The sequence below is a fragment of the Mirounga angustirostris genome, unplaced genomic scaffold (genome assembly GCF_029215605.1).
Source record: "Mirounga angustirostris isolate CCGP_5_RB_7025 unplaced genomic scaffold, mMirAng1.0.hap1 SCAF_10, whole genome shotgun sequence".
In the NCBI taxonomy this organism is placed as follows: Eukaryota; Metazoa; Chordata; class Mammalia; order Carnivora; family Phocidae; genus Mirounga; species Mirounga angustirostris.
Genome location: NW_026991718.1, coordinates 50,786,485 through 50,811,917, shown reverse-complemented (window position 1 = coordinate 50,811,917; position 25,433 = coordinate 50,786,485). Strand labels below are relative to the sequence as shown.

The 25,433-nt window shown below is 50.8% G+C and overlaps 1 protein-coding gene across 23 annotated transcripts in view; it reads left to right on the top strand.

The window, feature by feature from the left end:
• DYSF (dysferlin) overlaps positions 1-25,433 on the top strand; it is a 205,016-nt gene that overhangs the window by 2,150 nt on the left and 177,433 nt on the right. For 11 of the 23 annotated variants that reach the window (XM_064572351.1, XM_064572347.1, XM_064572349.1 and 8 more), the window contains exons 1-3: positions 6,601-6,832; positions 20,326-20,381; positions 21,311-21,402. In XM_064572351.1, the coding sequence (XP_064428421.1) occupies positions 6,742-6,832; positions 20,326-20,381; positions 21,311-21,402 (239 nt within the window). In that variant the 5' untranslated portion in view covers positions 6,601-6,741. Of the gene's footprint in view, positions 1-6,598; positions 6,833-6,908; positions 7,076-20,325; positions 20,382-21,310; positions 21,403-25,433 lie in introns of those variants that run through there. The other 12 variants (XM_064572348.1, XM_064572350.1, XM_064572344.1 and 9 more) reach the window with 4 other exon arrangements.

The window sequence follows — 25,433 nt, the reverse complement described above, 5'->3', positions numbered from 1 at the left end:
TGGACCTGTCCAGTGCATAAAAGAACCTCAAGGAGGGTGGGGCACTGTGTAACCCTGCCTGTGTTCTCAGGGCTCTTGTCTCCTCTGGTGCCCATTCAGTCTGAACCAGATTTTCCTTCCCTGATCACAAGCCCTTCCCGCAATACCCACATATTTGCTTCATGCTATGAAGTCCCTCTACCCAGGCCAGGCTCTGAGCCCTAGCAGGAGAAAGGAAAGAATGAATAATGTATGGGGAAGCACTTTCTAACCCCTGAAGTGCTTTGCCCACAGGAGTGTGGCTGGTGTGGGGCAGTCTTCCCCATTCCCCATCCTTCCTCCTCCCTCCGAGTCCCTGACAGCCCCTGCCCCCATCTCCCTGATGTCAGTCTGCACTCTTGCCCTTTGCCTGCTGCCTGGCTTCTCTGGGTGGGCTCCTGCTTCCCCAGGGAGAAAGGAAGTAGGTCGTCTGTGCTGCCCGTGAGTGCTCCCCAGAGGGGGCTGGCTGGAGCCCCCACTCCCAGTCAGTCGTGGCTGTCACTGCCAGGCAGTCACGGGGAATGCAGTCCCTCCCTTCCCCAGCCCTGGACACATTCCACCTCCTGCACTGGCCAAGCTCTTAACCCATGTCCAAATTTGGCCGCCCCACAGCATTCAGCCTCCTTCTCTCAGCCAGGGCCAGATTGGTGAATGATTACACAGAAGGCTCTGGTCTCGGGGACACACTACTCAGAGCAAAACAGCCTCCTGGGAAGTATTTCCTCACCAGGGAGCCTGGCTCTGGCCTTCCCAGGCCCTTTAGGTTTGGGGTTGTGATCAGGTTGTGATCCTTTGGCTGCCTGATTATAATATCCCATAATGACACCCCCTCTGCGCATGCACGAATTCATTCCATGCTCACAGCAGCTTTGTGAGGCCAAAGGGCAGGGATAGTATTCCCCTTTAGAGATGAGCAAAAAGGCCCAGAGAAGTGCAGGAGCCTGGCCAAGGTCACACAGGGGTCAAAGTACCTCCCATCCTCACCCCACCCCTCTCTTCGCTGCCCTCTGTTGTTCTCAGCACCCATGGCACATGAAGAAGAAAGTGCTTTGGAAAGCATACCATGTGCCGCCCACAGCCAGGGCAACCTGGGCCTGAGCCAGCACTGGGTGGGGGGGCAGTGTTTGGGGTATCCAGCATGGGACTGAGTCAAAGTGGGGGGGAGTACAAGGCTGCAGGGAACGCACTATAATGACAAATGACCAAAACGTGGAGGATTCTGATTTTAAAAATGTGTATTCATCCCAAGGAGAGAGAATGGGCATTCATTAAGCACAAACAATGTACCATTTTCTGATGCTGTTTCTTTAAAACCCCAAAACAACCCTTTGAAAGAGACATATTTAACTGATACCCAGCTTACTAGGTGCTGGGCACAGTTCTACATAGAACTCATTTCCCATGAGCTGTATCAGGTTCCAGCTAGAATTTGTACCAGGCACTTGGATGTAGACATTTAACCCTCCTCGTAACCATATCTAATAGCAACTATTATCACCCCCACTTTATAGACGAGAAAACTGTGGCACAAAGAGGTTAAGTTATACACTTGTGAGCCATGGAGTTGTGACTTACATGTGATCTGGCTCCGGAGCCCCATCTTTAACCACTTCATGATCTCCTTTGGGTCTTAGCTTTGATTTTCAAGAGACAAGCAGTAAAATGGAGGGGCAGGATTTGAACCCAGGTCTGCTCACACCCTGGAGCCCAGTCTCTTTGAATACTGCTTGGCACTCAATTATATATAACTGTTATTATATATGATTATGCATATATTTGTTCTAATTATTATTATAGTTGATACGTATTGTAGAGGTACTAAGAAATCACTTCTCACACCCAAGTAGACTATCACTACCTTTTTTACCTGGTCATTCCAATCATCAGTTGTTTGTCCAGCTATAGTCCTTCCAGACTGGGCACAATGGGCTCAGTGGCGAGTGGCCATCCCCTCTGCCTCAAGGGACCCTGGTCTTGTCTCCTCTGGCTGACCCTCCTGGAGCAGCCCCTTCGGAGCTGAAAGGTCAAGTCACATGCTTCAGGGCACACAGCTAGCAAAGGGGGGACTGGGATGGAAGCCCAGGACCGCCTGATTCTTCCCAGTACAGGATGGTTCATCCCAGGCAGTCCCATCATCATGGCTGTAGCCAGAGTCACTACTCCCTGTGCTTTCTACACCCTTGGTGGACACGCACGTGCCCCTTTGATCCCAGCTTTGGATTGGGATACCCATGGAACACAGAGTCTTCAATGAAGGTGAGGGGAAGGGGCACAATGATGCCTTGGACCAGTCATACTCTTGGAAGTTTTTGGGCTTTGGCACATGTGACCCTAAAGGAGTCCAATAAACTCACAGGCAGAGTGTTCCTCTCAAGGTTGACATCATTGAGCAGAGAGGCAAGGTTTGTTTGCTTCCTGGTCACCCCCTATCAGGCCTTGGTAAAAACAGAGCCCTGAGCTGGAGGAGGCCAGCTGGCCCAACTCCAGCAGCCAGAAGAGGCCGTGTAAGAAGCGCCTCTTCTCCCACGGGGGCAGGGAGGTAGGATCCCTGATAGGTGAGCGAAGAGGGCAGGGGTCAAACACTCCCCTGCCAGTGGAAGCCAGAGGGAAAAGCACGCGCATGTCAGTGAGCGGTGGTGAGTAGGGTGAGCTGAGAGTGCATGCCCCGGTCACAGGGGCCAGATAATCAGTGTCAGGCAGAGATTTGGGGCCCGTGTGCCAGGTACTTGGATTTTTCAAGAGCAGTTATCCATCCAGATTTGCATGAGAAATCTCCTAACATTGACTTAAGGTACGATTTTGTTATAAAACGTTGTGTTGCTCAAAGATACTAAGTGTAGGCTGGATGCATCCCCAGGGGACACCAGTGGCAGCATCTGAAGCAGTGTTTTAGCCTGTCTTGGAGAATTTAGTCCTGGGCTCTTGGGACAACAGACGGCCAGTCTCCTCTCACTTGGGATTCTCAGTAAGCACTTATCCCTGACTACACTGATGAGGTGAGGGGCAAGTCGGGGAGCGCGCCCCCTTACCTCTATCAGCCCTGAAATGTTGTTGCAGTTAACACATCTTAAGTAAAGATGCTGTGAACACGAGAGTCTCTCTCACTCACCTAACGGTTGATGTGTGGGGAGTCCTGGCCAGCACGGTTCTAACCCACAAGGCTGTCCGGGACCCTGGATCCTTCTGTTTTATTGCTCTGCTATCCCCAAGGGTCCCCTTGACAACATGGTTGGTGAAGGCTCACCAGCAAACCCTAACCCTAACCCTAACTTGGTCTCATGACTGTATCTAGCTGTGAGGGAGGCTGGGAAATGTAGCCTTTCTGTTTGGCTGGCCATGTGTCCAGGTAAAACTATGCAAAATTTCCGTGGGAGAAGGGGAGAACACAGAAGGAGGGGGACAAGTTGAGGTCCCAGCACACTGTCCATGAGAACTGCTTTCCTGATACAAGTCCCCTTGGGAGGAAGCCCCCTTTAGGCCTTGGCTGCACTAGGGCGTCTCCAAGGAACAGTCAGCCATCTCATCAGGGAGAAGCGAACGGCAGCCAGGCTGGGAGGCTGGAGGTTGGGGATGGCAAAGAGGCCTCAGGAAGTGTCCCGGGCTCAGGCCACCAGCTGCTAATTTTCTGGTTTACAGAGCAGACGTGTGGAGCCCCTGTTCCTTGGACACAAGCCAAATGTTTGTACACGTCCCTTGGAATATTCCTCCGGAAATATTAGATACGCTCCCTATAGATTTCCTGTGCTGCCCCTGATGGGTCAGAGGTGGTGGCAGGGCTGGGGGGTCTGGGGGGAAGGGGCACAGCCTGGAATCACTGTGACAGCAAAAAAAATATCCCAAATCATCATATCCAAAATTCCCCCAGGGGGCAGTACTGCCCTCCTGGAGAACCATCGGCTTAGCCTCATCATGGGACCAAAGGGCCACCGGGGAGCCAAGTCCGTGGTCCGCTACGCCAGGCTGGCGCTTAATGTGCGCAGGGAGCACCCGGCCGACTGAAACAGCCTTGGTCTCTCCCCTCATTGACTCCACCATCTAGCTAGACCTCAAACACGTGATTACAGCTAGTGATTCCTTACAAGCGCTGTGAGTGCCAAGAAGGAGAAGTGCGGCTGTCCGATTGTTTGCCAGATGGACCCAGTCTAGACCCAATCTAGACCAGGATGTCAGAGACGCCTTCCCCAGGGAAGTGATCTGTAAGCTGAGGCCCAAGGATGAGTGGGGGTGGCCCTGGAAAGAGAGAGGGGAAGGCATTTGTGCGCAGAGGGAACAGCAGAGCTCCCAAGTTGGAAGAGAGCTCAGCATGTTCCCCAAACTGAGAAGCCACTGACGCAGGGACTCCGAGCGAGGGGTGGAGTGGCCTTTCCCAGAGGGTGGAGGTAAGGGGTCTGGGCTCTATCCCAAGAACAAGGGAGGCCTTTGAGCCTAATCGTATTTGTTTTAGGATCGATAATGGAGCAGCGGTGACCAGCTAGAAGGCCCCTGCAGTGGCCCAGGCAGGAGAGGGCAGTAGAGGAAATGCCTCAGGGGAGGCATCTGGATGCTCTGGGTGCACTGATGCTACCAAAGTCAGGGCTGTCAGCTGCAAGATTGAGGCTGCTAGTAAGTGAAGTCTTGCCTCAAGGAGACTTTAATAATAAACAGCCTTAAAGTGATCTTCATTCCCAATACTTGCCCCCTTGGGAAGGAACCCCCATTGAGTACTAGGCCCCGTCATGATCCAGAGACGTGATGCAGAGACATGGTGGGCTCTGAGCATATACAGCATACAGCTCCACTGTCACCCGGGACCCATTTTTCTCTCTGGTCTGCTGTCATTGGCATCTGCTCCATTCTAGAGCTCGTAGCAACTGGATCCACATGCTTCCTTATTCTCAAGAATCAGGAGGGGGAGCTGGGCTTGTCCATTCACAGAGGATAAGCCCATCCCTCCTGGAGAAGACTCAGGACATTAGCAATAGCTATTGCAAGGAGATGGGCTCCGATAGAGCAGGATCTACTTGGAGCAGGTAGGAAGGAGGTCCGAATGTTGGAGAGGAAGCAAGTGTCTACCTCATTGTGAGGATAGGTGGGGTCACCCAGAGAGAGTGGGAGAGTCAGGAGCACGAGGTCCCCAGCCAGCGAGAAAAGGTACAGCCTTTAAGTCTGGGGAGAAGACAGCCTCAGACTTGTCATTGAAGGAGTGAGAAGGGTAGGGTCTAGTGCCCACATGGCCAGCTGGTCTTAGGAGTACAGATGCTTCATTCATAAAAATGGGAGAGAAGGCAAAGGATTTTGGGCGCAGATGCTGATGGGGGTTAGGAGGCTGGGAACCTGGGGCAGTTCTCTACTCATTAAATAGGAAGCAAACAGAGTAAGGATGGCAATAGCGTGTTGTAGGTTTGGAGAGAGAAACGTCTGAAACGGTGGTTTCTAAAGAGACTGTGGAAAGATTGCTTGCTGGGCAGCAGGAAGGGTCCACCTGAGTCACGGGTCATGAAGATCAAGTGTCGGGGACAGGTTAGCGGTGTGATTCTGGAACACCTCTAGTAATTAGGGTGGAGTAGGCAGAGTAGGATTTCACCAGGTCATGGTTTAGCCACATGAAAATGCTGGATCCTCTAAATAAGGGAGGGGACAGCGAGTTGAAAGGTTACAAAGCAGAATGATGACTAATCGTTGAATTTAGGCTAAGGACTAGTGCGGAGGTGGGGGAGGGACAGGGCCCTCCCTGTCCCGGGCTAGGTGCCCGCAATGTAGGGGTATAGAGAGGAGAAGCCCGGGCTCCTGTGGTCCAGAAGTCCATCAGCTGGAAAGGAGCCTGACAGAACAAGGAAAACGTGCTCCGGGCTGTCTCCACTCAAGGCTCACGCTAACCGCAATTCCTCCCCCTGTGGGTGTGCGGGGCCTGGAGGGTGCTGTCGGGGCTGTGACAGGGGACCGAGTGCTCCAGGGAACGCAGTATCCTTTGGACAGAGACCTCCGCGGTCTCTGTCGACAACGAACGACAACGACCCCAGACTGCTTGGGGAAGTTGAGAGGCGGGTTCGCGAGGGCTCGGGCCCGGGAGTCTTTCCAGAACTGCCGCCTGAGCACCGAGGGCAGGTACTGGGGCTCAGGGTGCCGCGTGTCGCCCCGCCGCTCCGCACGCTCCTCCAGCGCTCGCTCCAACTAGCCGTTTGCCGCAGGCACTCGCGTTCCTGCGGCCGGATGTCCCCTCCTCCCGCCTTCGCTCATTCCTCCTTCGCCCCAGTGTCGCAGCGCCCCGGGAGTGCGGGACCCGGCTGGGCGCCGCGGGGGTCAGAGCCGCGGCCGCCGCCAGGTCCGCACCGGTGCGCTCGGGGCTCGGGCGAGCGGGGCGGCGGGCGCCGAGTCGCCGCGGCCTGGCCCAGCGGTGCGCCCCGCGTCAGCGGCGCTTCCGTTCGCGGCCCGGGGCCGGGAGCCGCCGAGGGGGACCGGCGCCCCCACCGCGCGCTTCTGACCCCGGCGCCGCCCTGCCCACCAGCCGCAGGGCAGGGCAGGGCGGGGGCGGGGCGGGGGCCGGCGCGGGGGAGGGTCCGCCCAGCGGGTGTCCGGTGTCCTCCCCGCGGCCGCGGCCAGGCGCGGGGACTTCTCCGCGGAAGCGCAGCGAACGCGACAGCTCCCCTCGGGCGCGGGCGCTCGCTCGCTGGCTCCTGGGCCCTCTGCTCCCGCGGCCGCTCGCGTCCTGCCCGCGCGCCCCTGCGCGCCCGGCGCGGCCGAACCATGCTGTGCTGCCTGCTGGTGAGGGCCAGCAGCCTGCCCAGCGTGAAGAAGGACCGGCGCAGCGACCCGGTCGCCAGCCTGACTTTCCGAGGTGAGAGCCCCGTGGCCGCGGCGCCCGCGCCACCCGCCTCTTGGCGCGCACGGCCGGGTCTGCGGCCCCCGCTGCGGCACTAACCCTAGCCCCACGGCGCGGCGACAGAAATCTCAGCCCTGCTGGGAGCACGAGGAGGACGAAACCGAGCATGATGAATACCACAGTGCTCTGAAATTTTGGAAAACGGAAAGGGCCATAGTTTGCCAACAGTTACTACTTTTCTAAGACCTATACCGAGAGGTAATCAAGTTGGAGCCCTTACCGGGCAGTGGGGATAGGAGTGGGAAAAGAAAGATGGGTGCACAACAGAGGGAGGAATCAGGATCACTTAGAAACTGGGCGTGTAGATGGTGTGTTTTTGAAACTGTGTCTTGATTTCATTCATTCACTCATTCATCCGCCCATCTTTATTGAACACTGACCGTATTGAGCCCGCCATGTCTTGAAGAGCCTATGCACCTACATGAGGTGCTTAGACAAGAGAGGGTCTCTCTCTCTCTCTCTGCAGCAACAAAGGACTCGAAACTCCCCTTCTCACCGTGCACCTCTAACCCACCCTCTTTGAGGCAGACATTCCCACGGGGGGAGGTGTCTCAGGAGGGGCAAAGGGAAGAGGAAGGATATGTTAAAATTAAGAGAAGGAACAATGGCTGTGAGTCAGGAGCCCAGTGCTGCAAAGAAAGATACATAAGGAGAGGAGAAGGGGTTTCTCTCTTACCAGGAGGCATATCCTGTGGTTTTGTGGAATTAAAAAATACGTGCATCACAAAAGATGGTCAAAAGTAGAGGGAAAAGTGGCTGGTGTTTTCATGAGATTTGAAAACAGGGAGGGCACCAGGGGGCTCTTTAGCTCTGACCCATGATCTCCATCTGGTACCCAAGCTCCCCAGGATAATAATGATCATAGATAGTAGACACAATTTGGCAAAATGAGAACTACTTGCTTTTATTCTTTGTAACGGGACAATTTACATTTTATCTCTCTTTTGAAAAGTGTGAGTCAAAACATTTTAGAAAACATTGCTATTTTCATTAACTGGTGACAGTCCTGGGTGCCTATTATGAAATGCCACTTCATGACAAGGTCGCTAGCTCATCTGCCTAAGCCATTCATTCCCTTATAGAAACTGCGGGTCCACCCTTGGCGGGAAAAGAAGTTCTGTAAGGATCTTGAGACCAGGGGCTTACAGCAGCCTAGGTCTCTTGGATGCTTTGGGATCTGTTCACAGCTCTCTCGCCCTGGTTCTGGAACAGTCTTGCGGTAGCTCCCAATCTCTCCATTCTGCAGATTAAGGAAATGGAAACCTGGGCAAGTTATATGTGTCCAGGTCAGTGGTCACGGCAGGAAGTGCTTGGAATGGGCAATGCCCTTGAGTCTGGAAGGTGGCCAAATCTGTTGAGGCCCCTCTTAGCTGTTGCCTTGGCCCAGGTACCCCATGTAGCTGCTGTCCGCCCAGTGTCTGTATTCCCCACCCTTTATTATTTATTGGTAATTGATAAGCTCCTAGCAAAACTGAAACATAATAGAATGTAACATCTCCAACCATTCAAAGTCTGTTGTTTTTCAAGTCTGGGCTGCAATGCCACCTTCTCCGAGAAGGCACTCAGGCTTCCCCTGGCATTCCTTAGTCTCTTCTCTCTCTATGTACAGCACGTCGCTCGGCCTGCTGGAGCACTCATCACAGCCAGCCTGTGCTCAGCGCTCAGATCCCCGCTCAGGGCGCCTGACTCCCCGGGAGCAGCATGAGCTCTGTGCTCTGCAGTGTTTGCGTTTCTTTCTGGCCCAGGCTCTGGCCATCTTTCAGAGGTACCTAGAAGCCTCATGCAGTCTGGGGTGAGAGTCCTCATATGTTCCTGTGCCTGAGCATCCTCTGGAGAGTGTGCTTGCAAGACAGATTCCCGGCTTCTGATCCAGCAGGTCCAAGTGACCTGAGACTCAGCACTTAACATCTACTCCATGCAGAACATTTTGGAACCATACCTTGAGAGAAATTGACGTGAGAGTTGGTGAAATGTGAAATTAATGCCATTCCTTCCTCCACTCCCACCCTAGAGGCTGTTCATGCTGCAGTCTGGGGCTGAGCTGATGGTTAGGGAGAGAGGCCATTAGAATCAGACCCAGAACTTACAGATCATTTCAGCTGGGGTCCTCAGCCCTGGCTGCACATCAGAATCATGGGGAGAGCTTTAAAAAAGACCATGGCCAACCTTGAATCGCTGGAGGGGTTTCTAAAAATTCTCCATCGTTTCAGATGTGCAGTCAGGGGCGAGAAGTCTTGAGCCCCATCCCCTCCTGGCACGGAGGGGCTGTGGCCTGCTTGCAGAGAAACCAGCCTGCGCCGTGTGCTTGGCTCCCACCTGCAGCCCGAAATGCATGTGCCCGGCCGGCCTCACTTTCCCTGCAGTTGGTCCCAGGGCATTCCAGACGCGGATGTAATTTCAGGACCCACCTCCCGAAATAGACTATGAGCTCTGGGAGGCTGGACTCTGAGGGCACTTTCTGGATTCCCTCTCTCAAGTGGTCGGGGTGGGGGCTATTAATGAATACTTATCATTCCTCTGTTCTTGTATTAATTAAATAACTAGTTAACTAGAACTCCTATGAGTACCTGGGCTGTGGCAGATAGTTTTTTTTTTTTTTTTTAAGATTTTTAAATTTATTTATTCATGAGAGAGAGAGAGAGAGGCAGAGGGAGAAGCAGGCTCCCAAGGAGCACTGAGCCCGATGCGGGACTCGATCCCAGGACCCTGGGATCATGACCTGAGCTGAAGGCAGACGCTTAACCATCTGAGCCACCCAGGTGCCCTGTGGCAGATAGTTTTGACTGATTATCTATGTGAACGAGCAGCTTCATTTCCTATAGCATTTAACCATCTGTACCTCTCTTCTGCCCTGCCCGTTTTCCACCAGCTAATGTGATTATTTATGTCCCTCCATTCATGCATTTAGTTCACTGAACAAATATTTATTGAGCACCTACTATGTGCTGAATGCTGTTTGAGGTGCTGGGGATACATCCAAGAGTAAAACCAGATCCTCCTTCCCTTAGAGCTCAGACATCTTATTTCCTTGAGGGTGCGATCTCCTGTGAGCTGGCTTGGTGAATTTCTACCCTGCTTCACCCAGACTCACCAGTGAGAAAATGGACTCATTACTGCTCCTTCCCTTCCCTCAACCTGTCGGGGTCTTCCCCCCACCCCCAGCTGACCCCTCCCCCTTAGCCCTCCTCCCCTCCCTTCTGTCTCCTGGGGGATCTCTAGGCTCCAGGCAGGAGCCTGAGGGATCTTACAGAACCCTTGGAAGGTGGAAACACTCCTGAGGGGCAGATGTGACTCATCTGTAGAGGGAAGGTGGGCTGCAGGGCCCTGTACCCTCTGAATCTGGCTTTTTAAACATTGAAAGTGACTTTAAAGCATTGAAAATAACATTCTACTTTCTTTTTGTGAACATAATATGTACTCATTGTGAAAAAGGGTCTATTACAGAAAGGTATGACCCAAAGAGTAAAGAATGGCCCCAAATCCTGGTACTTCGAATTAACTTAGTGGTTTGATATATTTCCTCCAAGATTCTTTTTTTCTCTTTTTCCCTCTTTTTCAAAAAAACAATTTTAGTTGTGAAATTTAACACCCAAGTAAAGGACCCCCTATCTAAATGTATGCTTTAGTGCACTGACTCTCAGACATTTTGGGGTGTTGCCACTGGGTGGGGTGGGGATGGGGGTCTGTTATGGGCATCTAGTGGGTAGGGGCCAGAGATGCTGCTAAACATCAACAGCGAACAGGACTGCCCCGCAACACCCACAACAAAGAATTATCCAGCCTCAAATGTTCACAGTGCCAGGGTTGAGACACCAGCTCTAATGAGTAAATGAAGAGGGGGCTGTCCATGTATGTTACCCAGGACAAGGAATGGAACCTGACCAGTCTCACCCTTCCACCAGAAGTCCCGGACTCCTTGCCTTCCTCCGTAGAGATAATCCCATCCCAGATACCTTTTTTCAAATGTTTGAATATTTACATTTTCACTCAACAATAAACCAGGGGCATCTTTCTATATTGGTGAATATTCTTTTACACACCTTTTAAAATGACTGCATAGTATTTTAATATATGGCTGCACCCAAATTCAGTGGACCAATCCCCTACTAATGTATATTTAGATTATATCAATTTTTTTATATTTATGGCCAGTGCTCAGGTGATACTCTCACCGTAGGAAATATCCTGGTGATGAGGTCTTTGTCTGCATATTTAACGATTTTCTCTGGGTAAATACTGAAAGAGGCATTGCCGTGTCACAGGTTAAAGATGTGTGTAAGGATTTGCTGCATTTCCCGAATTGCTTTCCTGAAAATCTGTACCAGCTTTACCCTCTCATTTGCGGAGTATGAAGGTTTATTTTCCTATAATCCTGCTAACATAAAACATGATCATACTTTAACAGTCTTCTTTAACCATATCTTAGGTTCAAGTAGTATTTGTGATATTTCAAATGTGATATTTGTGATATTTCAGATTACCTACTTGCATTTATTTCTTACTGAATTGCTTTTGAATTTGTGCAGTTTTTTTGGGGGGGTTGTCTTTTTATTAATTAGTTGTAAGGTGCTCTTTATATATTAAGGATGTTAACATTTGGTCATAGATATTTCAAATCTCTTCCCCAGTTCTAATTGGCCTTTTGAGTTCAAAGACTACCCCTCTCGGGGCGCCTGGGTGGCTCAGTCGTTAAGTGTCTGCCTTCGGCTCAGGTCATGATCCCAGCGTCCTGGGATCGAGCCCCACATCAGGTTCCTGGCTCGGCGGGGAGCCTGCTTCTCCCTCTCCCACTCCCCTGCTTGTGTTCCCTCTCTCGCTGTCTCTCTGTCTGTCAAATAAATAAATAAAATCTTATTTAAAAAAAAATAAAAAGACTACCCTTCTCAGAGTACATTCCATCACATCTGGTCTATCCATCCACCACCACCCCTTCCTGGCTAGCTGTTTCCTGGAAAGGGTGGTTTCAGTTAGGATTTAGAAAGATGGATATTAGGGTGAGGGTGAGAAGAACAGGAGGGTGAGGTTCTTGAAGTGAGAAGAGCAGGACTCTGCTGGGGATGGCCGGGGAGATACAGCTGCCCAGTTCTTGAGGTGTGCAGACTTGAGTCAGGGTGCAGATGGTGGGCAAGTATCAGAGTCTCCCGCTCCTTTTTGTTGGAGGGTGTCTGTGCCGAGAATTACAGCAGACCTTCCTTTAGCAGAAACCATGGCCATTTTTCTCCTTTCTGTTGCCATTGCCTTTTGGTTTTGTGCTGATACTTCGATTTTTTATCATGTTCTTTGTCCGATGGCTATTCTAATGAAGTGTCAACAGAATGCCCCAAACAGAGCAATCCCTCAGCACATATTTGTGGAGTAATCAAGGCTGCCTGCAGGATCTTTTTTTTTTTTTTTTAAAGATTTTATTTATTTATTTGACAGAGAGAGACACAGCGAGAGAGGGAACAAGCAGGGGGAGTGGGAGAGGAGAAGCCGACTCCCTGCCGAGCAGGGAGCCCGATGCGGGGCTTGATCCCAGGACCCTGGGATCATGACCTGAGCCGAAGGCAGACCCTTAACGACTGAGCCACCCAGGTGTCCCAGGCCTGCAGGATCTTAAGGTGCCGCACACTTCTTACAGTAGGTCTTATCTCCTGACTCTTGGGCAGAAACAGCCTTTCTCTCTCTCTGGGAGTCTGGAACACCCCATCTCCTCTCCTTCTCTCTGCTCCGTCTCGAAGTGAATGGCACCACCAGCCATGCCCGCATCCCTGTCAGAACCTGAGACATGTTCTGCTCTCTCCTCCCTTCCCTCTTCCCCACCCAGGCGCTGGTCGGCGTGCCCTAGACCCCCAGCCTGTGTCCTCACCATCTCACACCTGGACTTGTAACAAAAACGTGGTAAAATACACATAACACGAAATTTGCCATCTTAGTCATCTTTAAGTGTAACTTCGGTGGTATTGAGTACATTCATAGTATCGTGTAACCATCACCACCATCCGTCCCCAGAACTCTTTCATCGTCCCCAGCTGAAATCTCTACCCGTTAAATAACTCCCCATGTCTCTGGTAACTGGCCACTTTCACTTAGTGTAATGTCCTCGAGGCTCATCCATGATGTAGCCTTGTCAGAATTCCCTTCCCTTTTAAGGCTGAATCGTATTCCGTTGTATGTGTATCCCACATTTTGCTTGCCCATTTATCTGTCAGTGGACATTTGGGCTGCCTACACATTTTAACTACTATGAGTCATGCTGCTATGCACATGGGTGTACAAATATCTCTGAGACCCTCCTGAACTTTTATGAGAGCTTGTGACTGTCACTGTCTTTACTCCTACCACCCTTCAGCTGGGGTGCTGGAACTCTTGGGCTTCTCTTTCTCTCTGTGGAGCCTTGGGACCTTCCCCCTTCACAAAGCCTCTAGTGTGATCCCTCCCGTAGAGTAGCTGGACTTCTTACGTGGCCACTCAGGGCTCCCAAAGGCATGAAAGCAGAAACTGCAGGTCCTACTTTGAGCCACAGGGCCAGCTCAGATCAGTGTGGAGGGGCCCCATACAAGGACGTGAATGCTAGGACGCTGGTTCATGGGGCCATCTTTGAAGGCTACTATACCAGGCCATCTTCCCTGCATCTTCAGCTCCAGGAAGCAGTTACTACTTCTTTCTCCATTTGGCCATGACAACAGTATGGCTGTGGTTTACTGCAACCCCTTTAATTAATCCTGTTCCCAACACAATGCCAAGCACATGACCGGTATCAGCAAATATCTGTACACCTTTGTTTCCATCATTCCCCTACATGGGAGTCAATGTTCCCTGTGTATTAGGGACAGCAACTGACTCTTAGCGTTGAGATGTTTCACTTTTTTGTGATTAATTTTTTTTTTTATTCTGGTAAAATATATATAATGTAACATTTACCATTTAAACCATTTTTAGAGGTACAGTTCAGTGACATTAACACATTCACATTGTTGTGCAACCATCACCACCATCCATCCCCAAACTGAAACTCCTTGCCCATTAAACAGTACCTGCCCATTCCTCCTCCCCTCAGCACCTGGAAACCTCGATTCTACTTTCTGTCTCTATGAATTTGACTATTCTAGGTACCTCATGTAAGTGGTATCATATAATATTGTCCTTTTGTGTCTGCCTTATTTCGTTTAACATAATGTTTACAAGGTTCTTTTTTGTTGTAGCACGTGTCAGAATTTCGTTCCTTTTTAAGGCTGAGTCATGTCTCATTGTTTGTATATCCCACATTTTGTTTATCCATTCGTCTGTTGATGGACATGTGGGCCTTGGTGTCTGTGAGGTGTGTTGGGAAATGAATCCGCATCCCTCAGCTTTTCTTTGAACCCTCCTTGGACAGGCATAAAAAGGGCCCACATTACAGACTGAGTGCACCCCTCAGTGAAAACCCCTGCTTTACAGTTTGTCTTCTCTATGATCCTACCAGCCCCAAAGATTCCACTGTCATCAAGTGTCATGAAAACAAGCCTTCTGTCTGCTTCCTGTGACCTTATAATTGTGTTGTGGGGACGTGCGGCTACTGGGGGGTTGCCAGGTGGCTCTCCAGAGCTGAGGGTGCTCCCTTCCACACTGTAAGTGCTGTGGGTGTCCACAGCCCTGGGGCTAACCCGCATCCTGGGCCACGGAAAAGAGCCTCTCCCCACAAGAAGGGGCTGGAGGTATGCGTGAGGCCTGGGGCCCAGACAGCACCCTGGAGAGACAGCACTCTGGCCATTGACAGGTGAGCTCCACCAGGTGATGAAGGGTGGGGATGGAGCTCCTCACGTGAGGCTATGGCTCTGTCTGATGCTGGGGTGTCGGCAGATGTGGGGCTCCCCTCAGGGGACACTGATTAGCCAGGTGGCCCCAGGTGCTGGATGGGGCAGGATGGGCTGTCTTCTTACCTTTGCTCTGCTCCTGTCTCTGAGGCCCCTCCTCAGCCTCCTTCCCACAGCCGTGGTCTTTATCAGAGTTGGCCTGGTGGGGGACCAGGACCAGGATGGTGTGCTCCATCATTCTTGTCACAACCCCTGGCTCTCGACACTCAAGGGCCAAGATGGTGATTTCTTTGTTCTTCAGTTCTTCTCTGACAACCTTCATTTAAGGCATGATTGTCAAACTTTTTGGATTGTTATCCACCACAAGAAGTATATTCTATATCAAGACATAGTGCACATATGAATATGTATATGAAAATATAACCTAAAGTTTCAACTAATAGTAATTTTGCAGTGAAAGATGTACTCCGATACTTTCTTCTTTATTCTGTCTTTAAAAAGACATATTGGTCATCTCACTCAGTTGATGTCATGGCCTCCTAATGGGTCCCAATGAGCAGTTTGAAAAACATCACCATCCAGCAATGAGAGACTCTGGTCTGGGGTAGAGTCAGGGTAGGTCAGCCTGGGGAAACAAGTGAAGAATTTCTACGGGGGAGAGAAGAGTCCTTGCATGGTAGGTTCATTCTTCTTCCCTGAGTCATTCAGTCTGGAGGAACACCCTGGGGGCTACAGCATGATTCTCATGGAGGCCTGCTGGCCCCCAATTCTTCAGAGCAATCTGGGCAGAGGACGTGGCCCACTGTCCCCAACCCCAGCACGACCTGTGGGCTCTCCTGTATCTTCAACTATTGAGTCTGTTAAATTATACACATCAAGCCACATCTCTCAAGGCCAAAATTAATGATCAAGGACAGGACAGGTCTAAACGCATGATAAGGAAGGAACTGTTTTCTTAACTGTTCCCTAGTTAGCAGCATGCCTTCCCTTTCCTTGGCGTCTGTAGGTCATGTGATGTGCCAGGTTAATGTTTCACTTCTTTCTTGCACCTCTTTGGGGCTGTAGCGCCCCTCAGTGACTCCTCCCTTAATATCACTCAGAGGGTCTCAGAGTCGGTCCTTCTCACCAGACTTAGTGAAATCTCACTGAAGGCCTTTGTTCGCCTCATTTTTTGGAAAGGCAGCAAGTGGGAAATGCTTGAAAGACACTTTACACAGGGCTTGGCACACCCTGTTCAATTCATACCCTCCAGGAGCACCAGGAAGCTTCCCAGGGGTCAACTCAAGAGCAGCTGCAGATGGGATTTTCCATGTTACTCTTGTAGGTCATGGGGAGTTGACTGGGGGGGGGAAGTCGACACTTAGACTGAATCTCCTATCTCCTCAAAACCCTATGACATAAGAATTTTCTCATTATCCATTTACCACCAAGAGAGCTAAGGCCTAGAGAGATAATATGCCGTAGGTCACATGGCAGGGGCCGTTATTTGAATGACTCCAACACTGTGTCTGTCTCCACTGCTGGAGACACACCATCATGGCCAACTTTGAGAAGATGACTTTTGCCCCTCCCAGAACACCTCCTTCTCGTTGTGACTCCTCTCATCCCCTCTGTCCACCGACACACTCCCCTACTGTTAATGCAGTGTGATGGCATTCCTTGAGAAGAGTGGTTCTATCCCCTGGTGAACTTGTAGCCAACTTGGGAAAGGAAAGACCCATTCATTGAGCCTTCCATTACTGGGCACCTTGCTATATACTAGGGTTACTGATATGAGTAAGGCATGGTGTCTGCCCTCTGAAGACCATAGTCCAGTTGTGGAGAAAGACACAGAAGCACATAGTTATCCTGTGTTCCGATATGTGGTCAACCACCTCTGTCTGGGAGAGTCAGGGGAGGCTTATCAGAGTGGAGACAATTGAGCCGGGTATTGAAGAATCAGTAGGAGTTCACTAGATGCATCTGAGTGGTGCAGGGGGGGAGGGGAAGTGAAATGAACTCATATTTAATGAGTCAGACTATCTTGTTTAATTTTCACAAAACCCCATGGAGAGGTATTGTTAGGACCTTATAGATGAGGAACCAGAGGCTGAGATGTGCAATGAATTTCTCGAGAGTTTTTTCAAGTGTGTTACAGGGACTCCTGGGGGGGATCCCCAAGACTCTTTGAGCAGGTCAGCAAGGTTATAACGATTTTCAAAATAACCTCAAGATGCTATGTGCCTTTTCATTGTGTCAACATTTGCACTGATGGTACAACAGTGATGGAAGGTAAAACTGCTGGTATCTTAATACTAGTGAAGGCCTTGGTGCCAAGTTGTACTTGGCATCGTATTCTTCACACTCATGTATTTGCAGTTTAAAAAAACCAGCCAGTTTAGTTGAGGAATGTCCTTGATAAAGCAGTACAATGATTAATTTTATTAATCTTTTTTCAAAAAAAGATTTTATTTATTTACTTGAGAGAGAGAGAGCACACACAAGCAGGGGGCAGGAGCCGAGGAAGAAGCAGGCTCCCCACTGAGCAGGGAGCCTGATGCAGGACTCAATCCCAGGACCTTGGGATCATGACCTGAGCCAAAGGCAGATGCCTAACTCACTGAGCCACCCAGACACTCTAATTTTATTAATCTTGATCCTCAAGTACATGTGTTTGTGATATTTTGAGTGTTGGGACAGAAGTTTGCATAGAGCACGTCTGCTCCACACCGAAAAATGCTGATGGTTGCAAGAAGAAGCACATGTATGGCTGCTTGAGTTGCAAGCTGAACCAGCCAATTTTTTTTTTTTCATGGAATATTGTTTTTACTTGAAAGAATGACTGACAAACTGAGCCTGTTCAAACTTGGGCATTTGACTGACATTTTCTTGGAAATGAAAGAACGCTCAGCGTTCCACCTCAAGCAGACATTTATTATTTGTTGCCAATTATAAAATTTGAGCTTTCAAACCGAATTGGAATTGTAGAAAGTTGTATCTTTCAGCTTTTCCGTATTTAATGACTTTGCTGATAAGATTGATGGTAATATTAATGGATGTGATTTTTTCGCATTATGCAATCAAATGTGTCAACCTTTGGAAGGTCTACATAACTCAATTAGTGAAAACTTTCCCAGTAACAAGAATTATGCATGGGTAAGATATTCATTCAAAGTTCAAGACAGAGCCATGGACTTGAATGTAACAGAGTACAAAACGTTCATCCACCTGCTTTCAGGAAATACTACTTGTTGAGTTTTTTGGTGGTGTCAAAGAAGAATATCCACAGTTACCTGCAAATTTATTAGAATATGCCTCTCTTTCCAGATATGTATCTCATTGGATTTTTCTTCCTAGAAGTCACCCAGAACAAGACATCTCAATAGACTGAATGTAGAAGTAGATGTGATAATCCAGCTAGGCATGAAAGAGACTTGCAAAATATAAACAGTGGCACTTTTCTCTTTCCTTTGTTTTGGAAGTTATAGTTACTTTTCAGAAAAATATGTCACTTATGTTAACACGGATGGGGTTTTCACTGTTAATTTCAGATTAATTACTAAATAAATATTTTTAACTTTAAAAAAAATTTACTTATTTTAAGTAAGCTCCACACCCAATGTGGGGCTTAAACTCATGACCCTGAGATCAAGAGTCCCAGGCTCTGCCCACTGAGCCAGCCAGACGCCCCTAAATAAATAATTTTAAATGCCTCGGTTGTTATTTCCAATCTGGTAAAGGTCATTAGATACAAGCCATCTAAATAAAGGCTCTTTGGGCTCCTTCGTAAATTTGAAGAGTTATGTCCTGTGAACAAAAAGTTTGAGAATCTCTGCCCTGAGGCTTTGTTGAAAATAAGTGTTTTGTGGTGATCTGTGTCATTCTAAAGCCCACATTCTTTTCCTACACCAGTGATTTGCAGCCGGCCATGAGAGGGGGTGGGAGTTCACCCTGCCCCACGTGGGGGAAGTTTTATCCAAATCTCTGAAAGGATTCCCCCCCCCGCCCCCCGCCCCCGGGGGCTGGGCAACCAGTTTCAACATAATTGCTTTGGCGTCTACCAAGCCCTGATCTGCCTCTCTCCCTCAGATGTCTCTTTCTCCACAATTTTCCTTTGCTTTCTCTTTCTCTCCTGTTTTTCTCCTCCAAATCTTCCCCCAAGTCCTGCTTGCATCCTTAACCCCACTCTGCTTTTCTTTTCTTCCTGCTCTGAAACTGGCCAGAGGGGGGCTGAGCCCACAGGAGGTCCCTGGCAGTGCTCAGCTTTGGAGGAGGACTTGGGGCTCCTGGGAGATGTTTCCAGGGGCTTGCGGGGCTTTCATGGTCCAGACTCTGTAAAAGTTGAGCGGTCCAGGTGAGACCAGAGGCTTCTCACTAGAGAGTCTTGCACAGGTGGGGTGGAACCGGGTGATCTTTAGGATCCAAGCCAAATGTAAGTTCTGTGTCTGACTGACCACTTTTAATCATCCACTGGACACTGAATCATTTCTGTTCTGATGCTTAGCGGAAGGGTGGGACATGGTTAGGCTTTTCTGTGCCTCGCATCCACTCCTCCATTGCCCAAGGCACCAGAAGAGGTGCTCTGGTTGGCTGTTGTCTGGGGCACGGGGGGTCCCACCTCAGCCATGACTCTGTCAGTTCTTGTTGTCTACCCCAAACCATTCTGCCTTCCATTGGCCCAGCCATTGCGAGCTTGGGACAGCCTGCTTCAGACAGACCCCTTCAAGGCAAGCGTGTGTGTGTGTGGGGGGGGGGCTGTTTTTTAATTGAGGTAAAATTCACATACCCTAAAATTCATCATTTCAACCATTTATTTTTTATTTTTTTATTTTTTAAAGATTTTATTTATTTATTTGAGAGAGAGAATGAGATAGAGAGCATGAGAGGGGGGAGGGTCAGAGAGAGAGGCAGACTCCCCACTGAGCAGGGAGCCCGACGTGGGACTCGATCCCGGGACTCCAGGATCACGACCTGAGCCGAAGGCAGTCGCTTAACCAACTGAGCCACCCAGGCGCCCCATTTTAACCATTTAAAAGCACACAATTTTAATGGTTTTTAGTATACTCACCAGGATGTGCCATCATCATCATTCTAATTCCAGAACACTTCATCATCTCAAAAAGAAACCTCCATGAAGCATCGCTCGCCATTCCCATCTTCCCCCCAGCCGCTGGAAACTACCAATCTATTTCCTGTCTCTGGATTTGCCTCTTCTGGCTGTGTCAGAGAAATGGAATCATAGGAAAGGTGCAGGTAGATGTTTTTAAAAAGAAAAACATTTTCCAAGAAGATCATTCATTCTTAGAGTCAGAAAATTTACAGTTAAACAACTTTATTTAGAAAGTCCTAACTTCTTAACAACCGAATTTGTTATTGTTATGTTGTATAATAACATATTATCATAACAGTAACAAAGTCATTAAGAAGAGACAGGCTGGGGATTTTCCTTTAAAAACATGCTTGTGGCGGGGCTGCTCTTTCTCAGTCGCAGAGCTGAGAGAGGGAAGTCGCATGACTGGCATCTGCCCCTCCTTGCCGCCCGGTGGGAGTCTCAGGAATCCCTTGGTTTGGCGAGGTGTCCTCTGGCCGGCAAGGGGCTTTGGCGAGGCTCTCAGCTCTCAGAAGCCGACCCTCAGTCGGTGGGAGGTGCAGGGTGACAAACGTCTCTCCACTCTCCCTTTGTGTCTCTCGCAGGAGTGAAGAAGAGAACCAAAGTCATCAAGAACAGCGTGAACCCCGTGTGGAATGAGGTAGGCAAGCTTTCCTTTCTCCCTCCTTTTCGCTCTGCTGCCGCTGTCTCTGCAGTGACAGGTCAGCAGGAGGTGGCTTTCTCAGTGGCGTTGTCAAGGAGGCGGAGGGGCTGCTGGTCCAGGGTGTCAGCTGAGTCCGCCTGGTGCTAGGAGCCTGGGAGCTGGGTTGGTGGCCTGGCCTGCCCGGTAAACGGAAGCATCTCTTCTGATGTGGGTGTGGCTCGGGGAGGAGTGAGATGTCTATTGTTCTCTTCTCAGCTCTCCTCAGCCAGGTAGAACTACCAGCCAGGTCGTTTAGGGGCTCTCTGGCCTGCCCGGACTCCCTTACCCAGGGTTCTGCCTGCCCAAAGCCCACCTCCTCCGCTCAGTCCTCCCTGATTAACCAGATCCTCAGCCGGCTCCCCGCATATGGGCCCCCTGGTGGTCCGTGGAAGCTCAGGATGCCTTGTGCGGATACGGTTGGGATGCACAGGGTTACCTTTGCTCTGAGGAGAGTGCCAGGGCCTCTGGGTAGGCATACCTAGTGTGGCACTGATTCACGCTGCCCACCATGGGCCTGGCTTCTGCATGAGCACATTGATCTCAGTCCCTGAGGACCCTGTGGGATCACCATGCATTTTGCCCAGCTGTGCTCCTGGCCTGGCTTCCCAGTGATTGGTGGAATTGAGTTGGGGGGAGGGGGCCATGGGAGCCTGACCTCCTTCTTTCTTCTGCTGCCTTTGGCTTTTGCTGTCTCTTCTGAGGCTCTGGAACCCTGCTAGTCATGTATTCATTCATTCATTCATTCATTCACTCACTCGTTCATCCATCCACCCACCAGCATTGTTCGTGGATAGCTGTTCAGTGCCCTGGGGTAGACCAAGGTGACCCAGACACAGTTTCTTCTCCTAGGGGGCCACCAGTTAAGATGTGTTTTCTTTTTCTTCCAGGGCTTTGAGTGGGACCTCAAGGGCATCCCCTTGGACCAGAGCTCCGAGCTCCATGTGGTGGTCAAAGACCATGAGACAATGGGGAGGAACAGGTGAGGTGGACAAGGGGGCCTCTGAGGCCTGAAGGTATAGGGAGGGTCGTGGTGGACATAGACTCCAGCATCTGGGCCCTGGAGAGCTGGTGTCTCAACTCAGCGTTTATCGGAGACGTGCCTCTCGTGGGCCTGGCCTAGTGGTAGATGTTGGGGAGCAGCTTCAGGAACTCAGCCACGGGTAAATCTGACAGCTGTCCAGGCTGCAGGGAAGGGAGGTGGGCTCGGATCAGGTATGCACGCATTTGCGTGGACAGACTGTGCCCCGGGGAGCAGGGAGGAAAAGGCTCCAGCCCAGGGGAGCCTGGGCGCGGCCACCTCTCCCCGCCCGGTCCAGGCTGGTGAGGGCAGTGGCACGCTCTGGCAGCGGGCTGGCAAAATGAAGCTGCAATCAGCAGGGAGCTCTTGGGGAAGGCTTCACGGGAGAGGAGGGACTTGAGGCGAGATTCGTGGTTTAGCAGTGGGAAGGTGGTCAAGGGTTGCAGTGACTGCCCACGTCCCTGTGGCAGGCCTTTCTCTTGTTTCATGTACGAAGTGCAGAGGGTTTCCAGGCAGGGGCAAAAGCAGGCTCTTTATAGGCAGGCAGTGGGTCCTTTCTCCTGTCATTGAGCTGCGGGCCTTGTATGTGTATGTATGTAGTGTGTGGGGTGGTGGGCAGGACCAACCAAGCTTGCAGATTGATGGCCCTGCTCGTTGTGGGGTCAGGTGGTCTGGGAGAGCCTGTGGGGCCCCGGGGCCTTGAACGTGGGGGCAGGGTTCAGCCTCCCTGCTGGGCATGGCAGGGTAGGGCTGTGTTAGGTGCCGCTGGGGGTGGGTTCCCGCTCTTGGTGCCATTTACTGAGGCATGGGCTTGCTGTTTTGTGATCTGCTCACAGGGGTGCCTTTGTCTGGGAACTGGGTCAGCCAGTGTCTGAGGACCAGCAGGCCTGGCTGTGTTACCCTGGAATGGGAGAGGAGAGAGAGGGAAGAAGGGAGGAGTCAAAGGCCTAGGGAAGGCCAACGAGGGTCTCAGGCTGTGGAACACCTGGAAAGTTTGAGATCCTAAAAAGCTTGGAAGAAAAATCCAACTGCCATGGTCTCTTGGTGACTCTGCTGGTCACGGGTGCAGGGCAGGTTGTGTGTGGGGAGGGTGGGGGCACTTTCATTGGGACCTCCGCCCCACCTGCACAGGGGGCAGGGGCTGGAATCCCTTCACACTAATCTACCCCAACACAGACATTTTGTGGAAAAAAGGCAGCCTCTAATAAGCATGAATGGTGGAGCTGCAGGTGAGGGAGGGAGAAACGATGGGCACTGGACAGTCCTGGAAGGCTTCCTGGAGGAGGGCCACCCAGACTGACTCCAGGGCTTTGGAGGGTGAGGAAGGAAGGGCATTCCAGCATTCGGGTGTGGTGTGGAGCCGGGCTAAGGCCTTACGGGTGGGACTCACACATGTAGCCCAGTGAGGAGGGAGCCGTGGGACCAGATTGGGAGGGGTTCTCTGATAACAGGCTGAGGATAATAATAGCAAAACCACAACAGCTGATGTTGACCAAGGGCTTAGCCGAGTGTCTGGCGCTGTGCTGAGTCTTTATAATACAAGATCTTTTTTAATCAGCTGGGTACTGCTGTTACAGTTGTCATCATTTTGGGCTCTGAGAGATGGGGTGCTTTTTTCAGAGGCTGATGATGGCAGAGTTATCCTTGAAGGCAGGTCTGTAGCACGCTCATAATCACTGAGTCCCTGTGCCTCTCAGAGGCTCCTGGAAGGCCCCAGGGGGTGCTGGACCCTTCTGGAGAGTTCTGTTCCCTTATGATGCTGGACTTGAGAGGGCTTAGGGAGGCAAAGGTGGGACAGTCTGGTTGCTGCAAGGCACATGGGTTTCATTTTCATGATCGTATTCAGCATTTTACAGGCCCTGTGGGGAGATTTCTAAAATCATGAAGGAGACTTGAGAGCAGGTGCTGGGGAGATATTTTTGATCAATTCAAGGGCCAGGCTCGTCCTCAGAGTGACACCAGGCCAGTGCCACACATGGGGGCTGGGCTGCCCTGCACCTTGGGGCCTTCTCGTTGGCCCCTGAGGGTGTCCTCTAGCTCCTGGGGGGAAGCCATCTCCCTGAACACAAGTTCACTGCAGGGTCAGTGCTGGAAATCAGTTCCCCAAACTTCAATTTCCAGAGTTGCTAATTCTCAAAACTTCCCAATTTACTAGAAACTTCTTTCTTATAACTACTTGCATGTAGGTTTTGAGTTTTCCAAACATTTCTTAATTTTGCAGTTCTAGTGGGGTGCCTGGGTGGCTCAGTCAGTTAAGCGTCTGCCTTCCACTCAGGTCATGATCCCGGGGTCCTGGGATCGAGCCCCGCATCAGACTCCCTGCTTGGCAGGAAGCCTGCTTCTCCCTCTCCCACTCCCCCTGTTTGTGTTCCCTCTCTTGCTGTGTCTCTCTCTGTCTGTCAAATAAATTAAAAACAACAACAACAAAAAAGACTCTCTCCCTCTCCCTCTGTCCCTCCCCCCCCAAATAAATAAATAAATCTTAAAAAAAAAGAATGGGAAGAACACCTACTTTCTGCCTTCACATTGTCACTGTCCGGTCAGGAAGCCAGGAAGGAAATGACAGGCGTGACAGTGGCTGTTGTCATCTGACCTCAGGATTTCAGTGAGGACCTCCGTCATTTCTGGGCCTCCTGGGCCTGTGTGCTGTGAGCTCACAAAGCGTCCTCCTTGGGCTTCTCCCAACTGAGGTGGACCAGAGCCTCCACTGCTGTTAATTCTTGGTCCCCCTCTGTCTTGCCTCCTCTCCCTCCACCTAACCTCCTCGCTCTACCTCCATCTGTTTCTAGAGGTCCCCCAGAGCTCCCTCATTCCTCACAGCCCCTCCCTCAGCACCTCTGTCTCATAAGTCTCGCACTTCGCTTCTCCTCCCTCCTCTCTCCCTTTGTCCCCTCCAGCTCTTCTCCACCCCCACTCTCCTCTCTGTCCCCAAGGCCTCTGTGGCATTTGACGCTGCTCTGTTTCCCCTGATGATCATTGGCAATTTGGAGTGGCCTCAGTATACCAGACTGGTCTGCTGGCCCAGAAAGCGAGCTTGGGGAGCCCTCCATGCTGGAGGAGGGGAGCAGGGGCTGGGCACTGCCTCCTGGCTGCTTAGCACCCACCCACCCTGAGCCCCAGGGACCCCAGAGCCAACTGCAGAGCTGGGCCAACTTTGTGTGGATAAAACCAGGTCTGAAATGCACAGAAAAGGAAACTCCACTCCTGTGGGTAGGAGACACTGTGGAAAGCCCAGCGGGAGGTCCTGACGCCTGTCTCAGGCCGCACAGAACAGCTCCCTGTTTACTCTGGGCTGCTCAGAGTCAATTTAAATTTAAATAGCTAACATGCCTAGTGGCTCCTCTGTTGGAAAGCATAGCTCTAGATTTTTACAAGAGTGTTCCAACCCTGGCTGCATATTAGAATGACGTGGGAGCTGTTTTCTCTCTCTCTTTTTTAAAGATTTTATTTATTTACTTGAGAGAGAGGGAGAGAGCATGAGTGGGGTGTAGGGGCAGAGGGAGAGAAAGAAGCAGACTCTCCACTGAGCAGGAAGCCCAACACAGGGCTCAATCCCAGGACCCTGAGATCATGACCTGAGCTGAAGTCAGATGCTTAACTGACTGAGCCACCCAGGCGCCCCCCACTTTTATTTAAAGATTTATTTATTTATTTTAGAGACAGAGAGAGAGAGAAAGAGTGTGAGCAGGGAGGGCCAGGGGGGGCCAGAGGGAAAGGGAGAGAATCCTCAAGCGGACTCTTTGATGAGCAGGGAGCCCGATGAAGGGCTCCCTCCCAGGACCCTGAGATCATGACCTGAACTGAAACCAAGAGCCTGAACCACCCAGGCGCCCCCTGATGTGGGAGCTTTAAAAGAGATCAGTGTCTGGGCTGCACAGCAAATTGATTAAACAAGACACTCTGGAGTGGGGTGCGGACATCACTGGGGGAGGCCAGTGTGCATCCAAGGTCGAACACACCCACTGCAAGGAAGTGCTCTCAGTTTTTTTCAT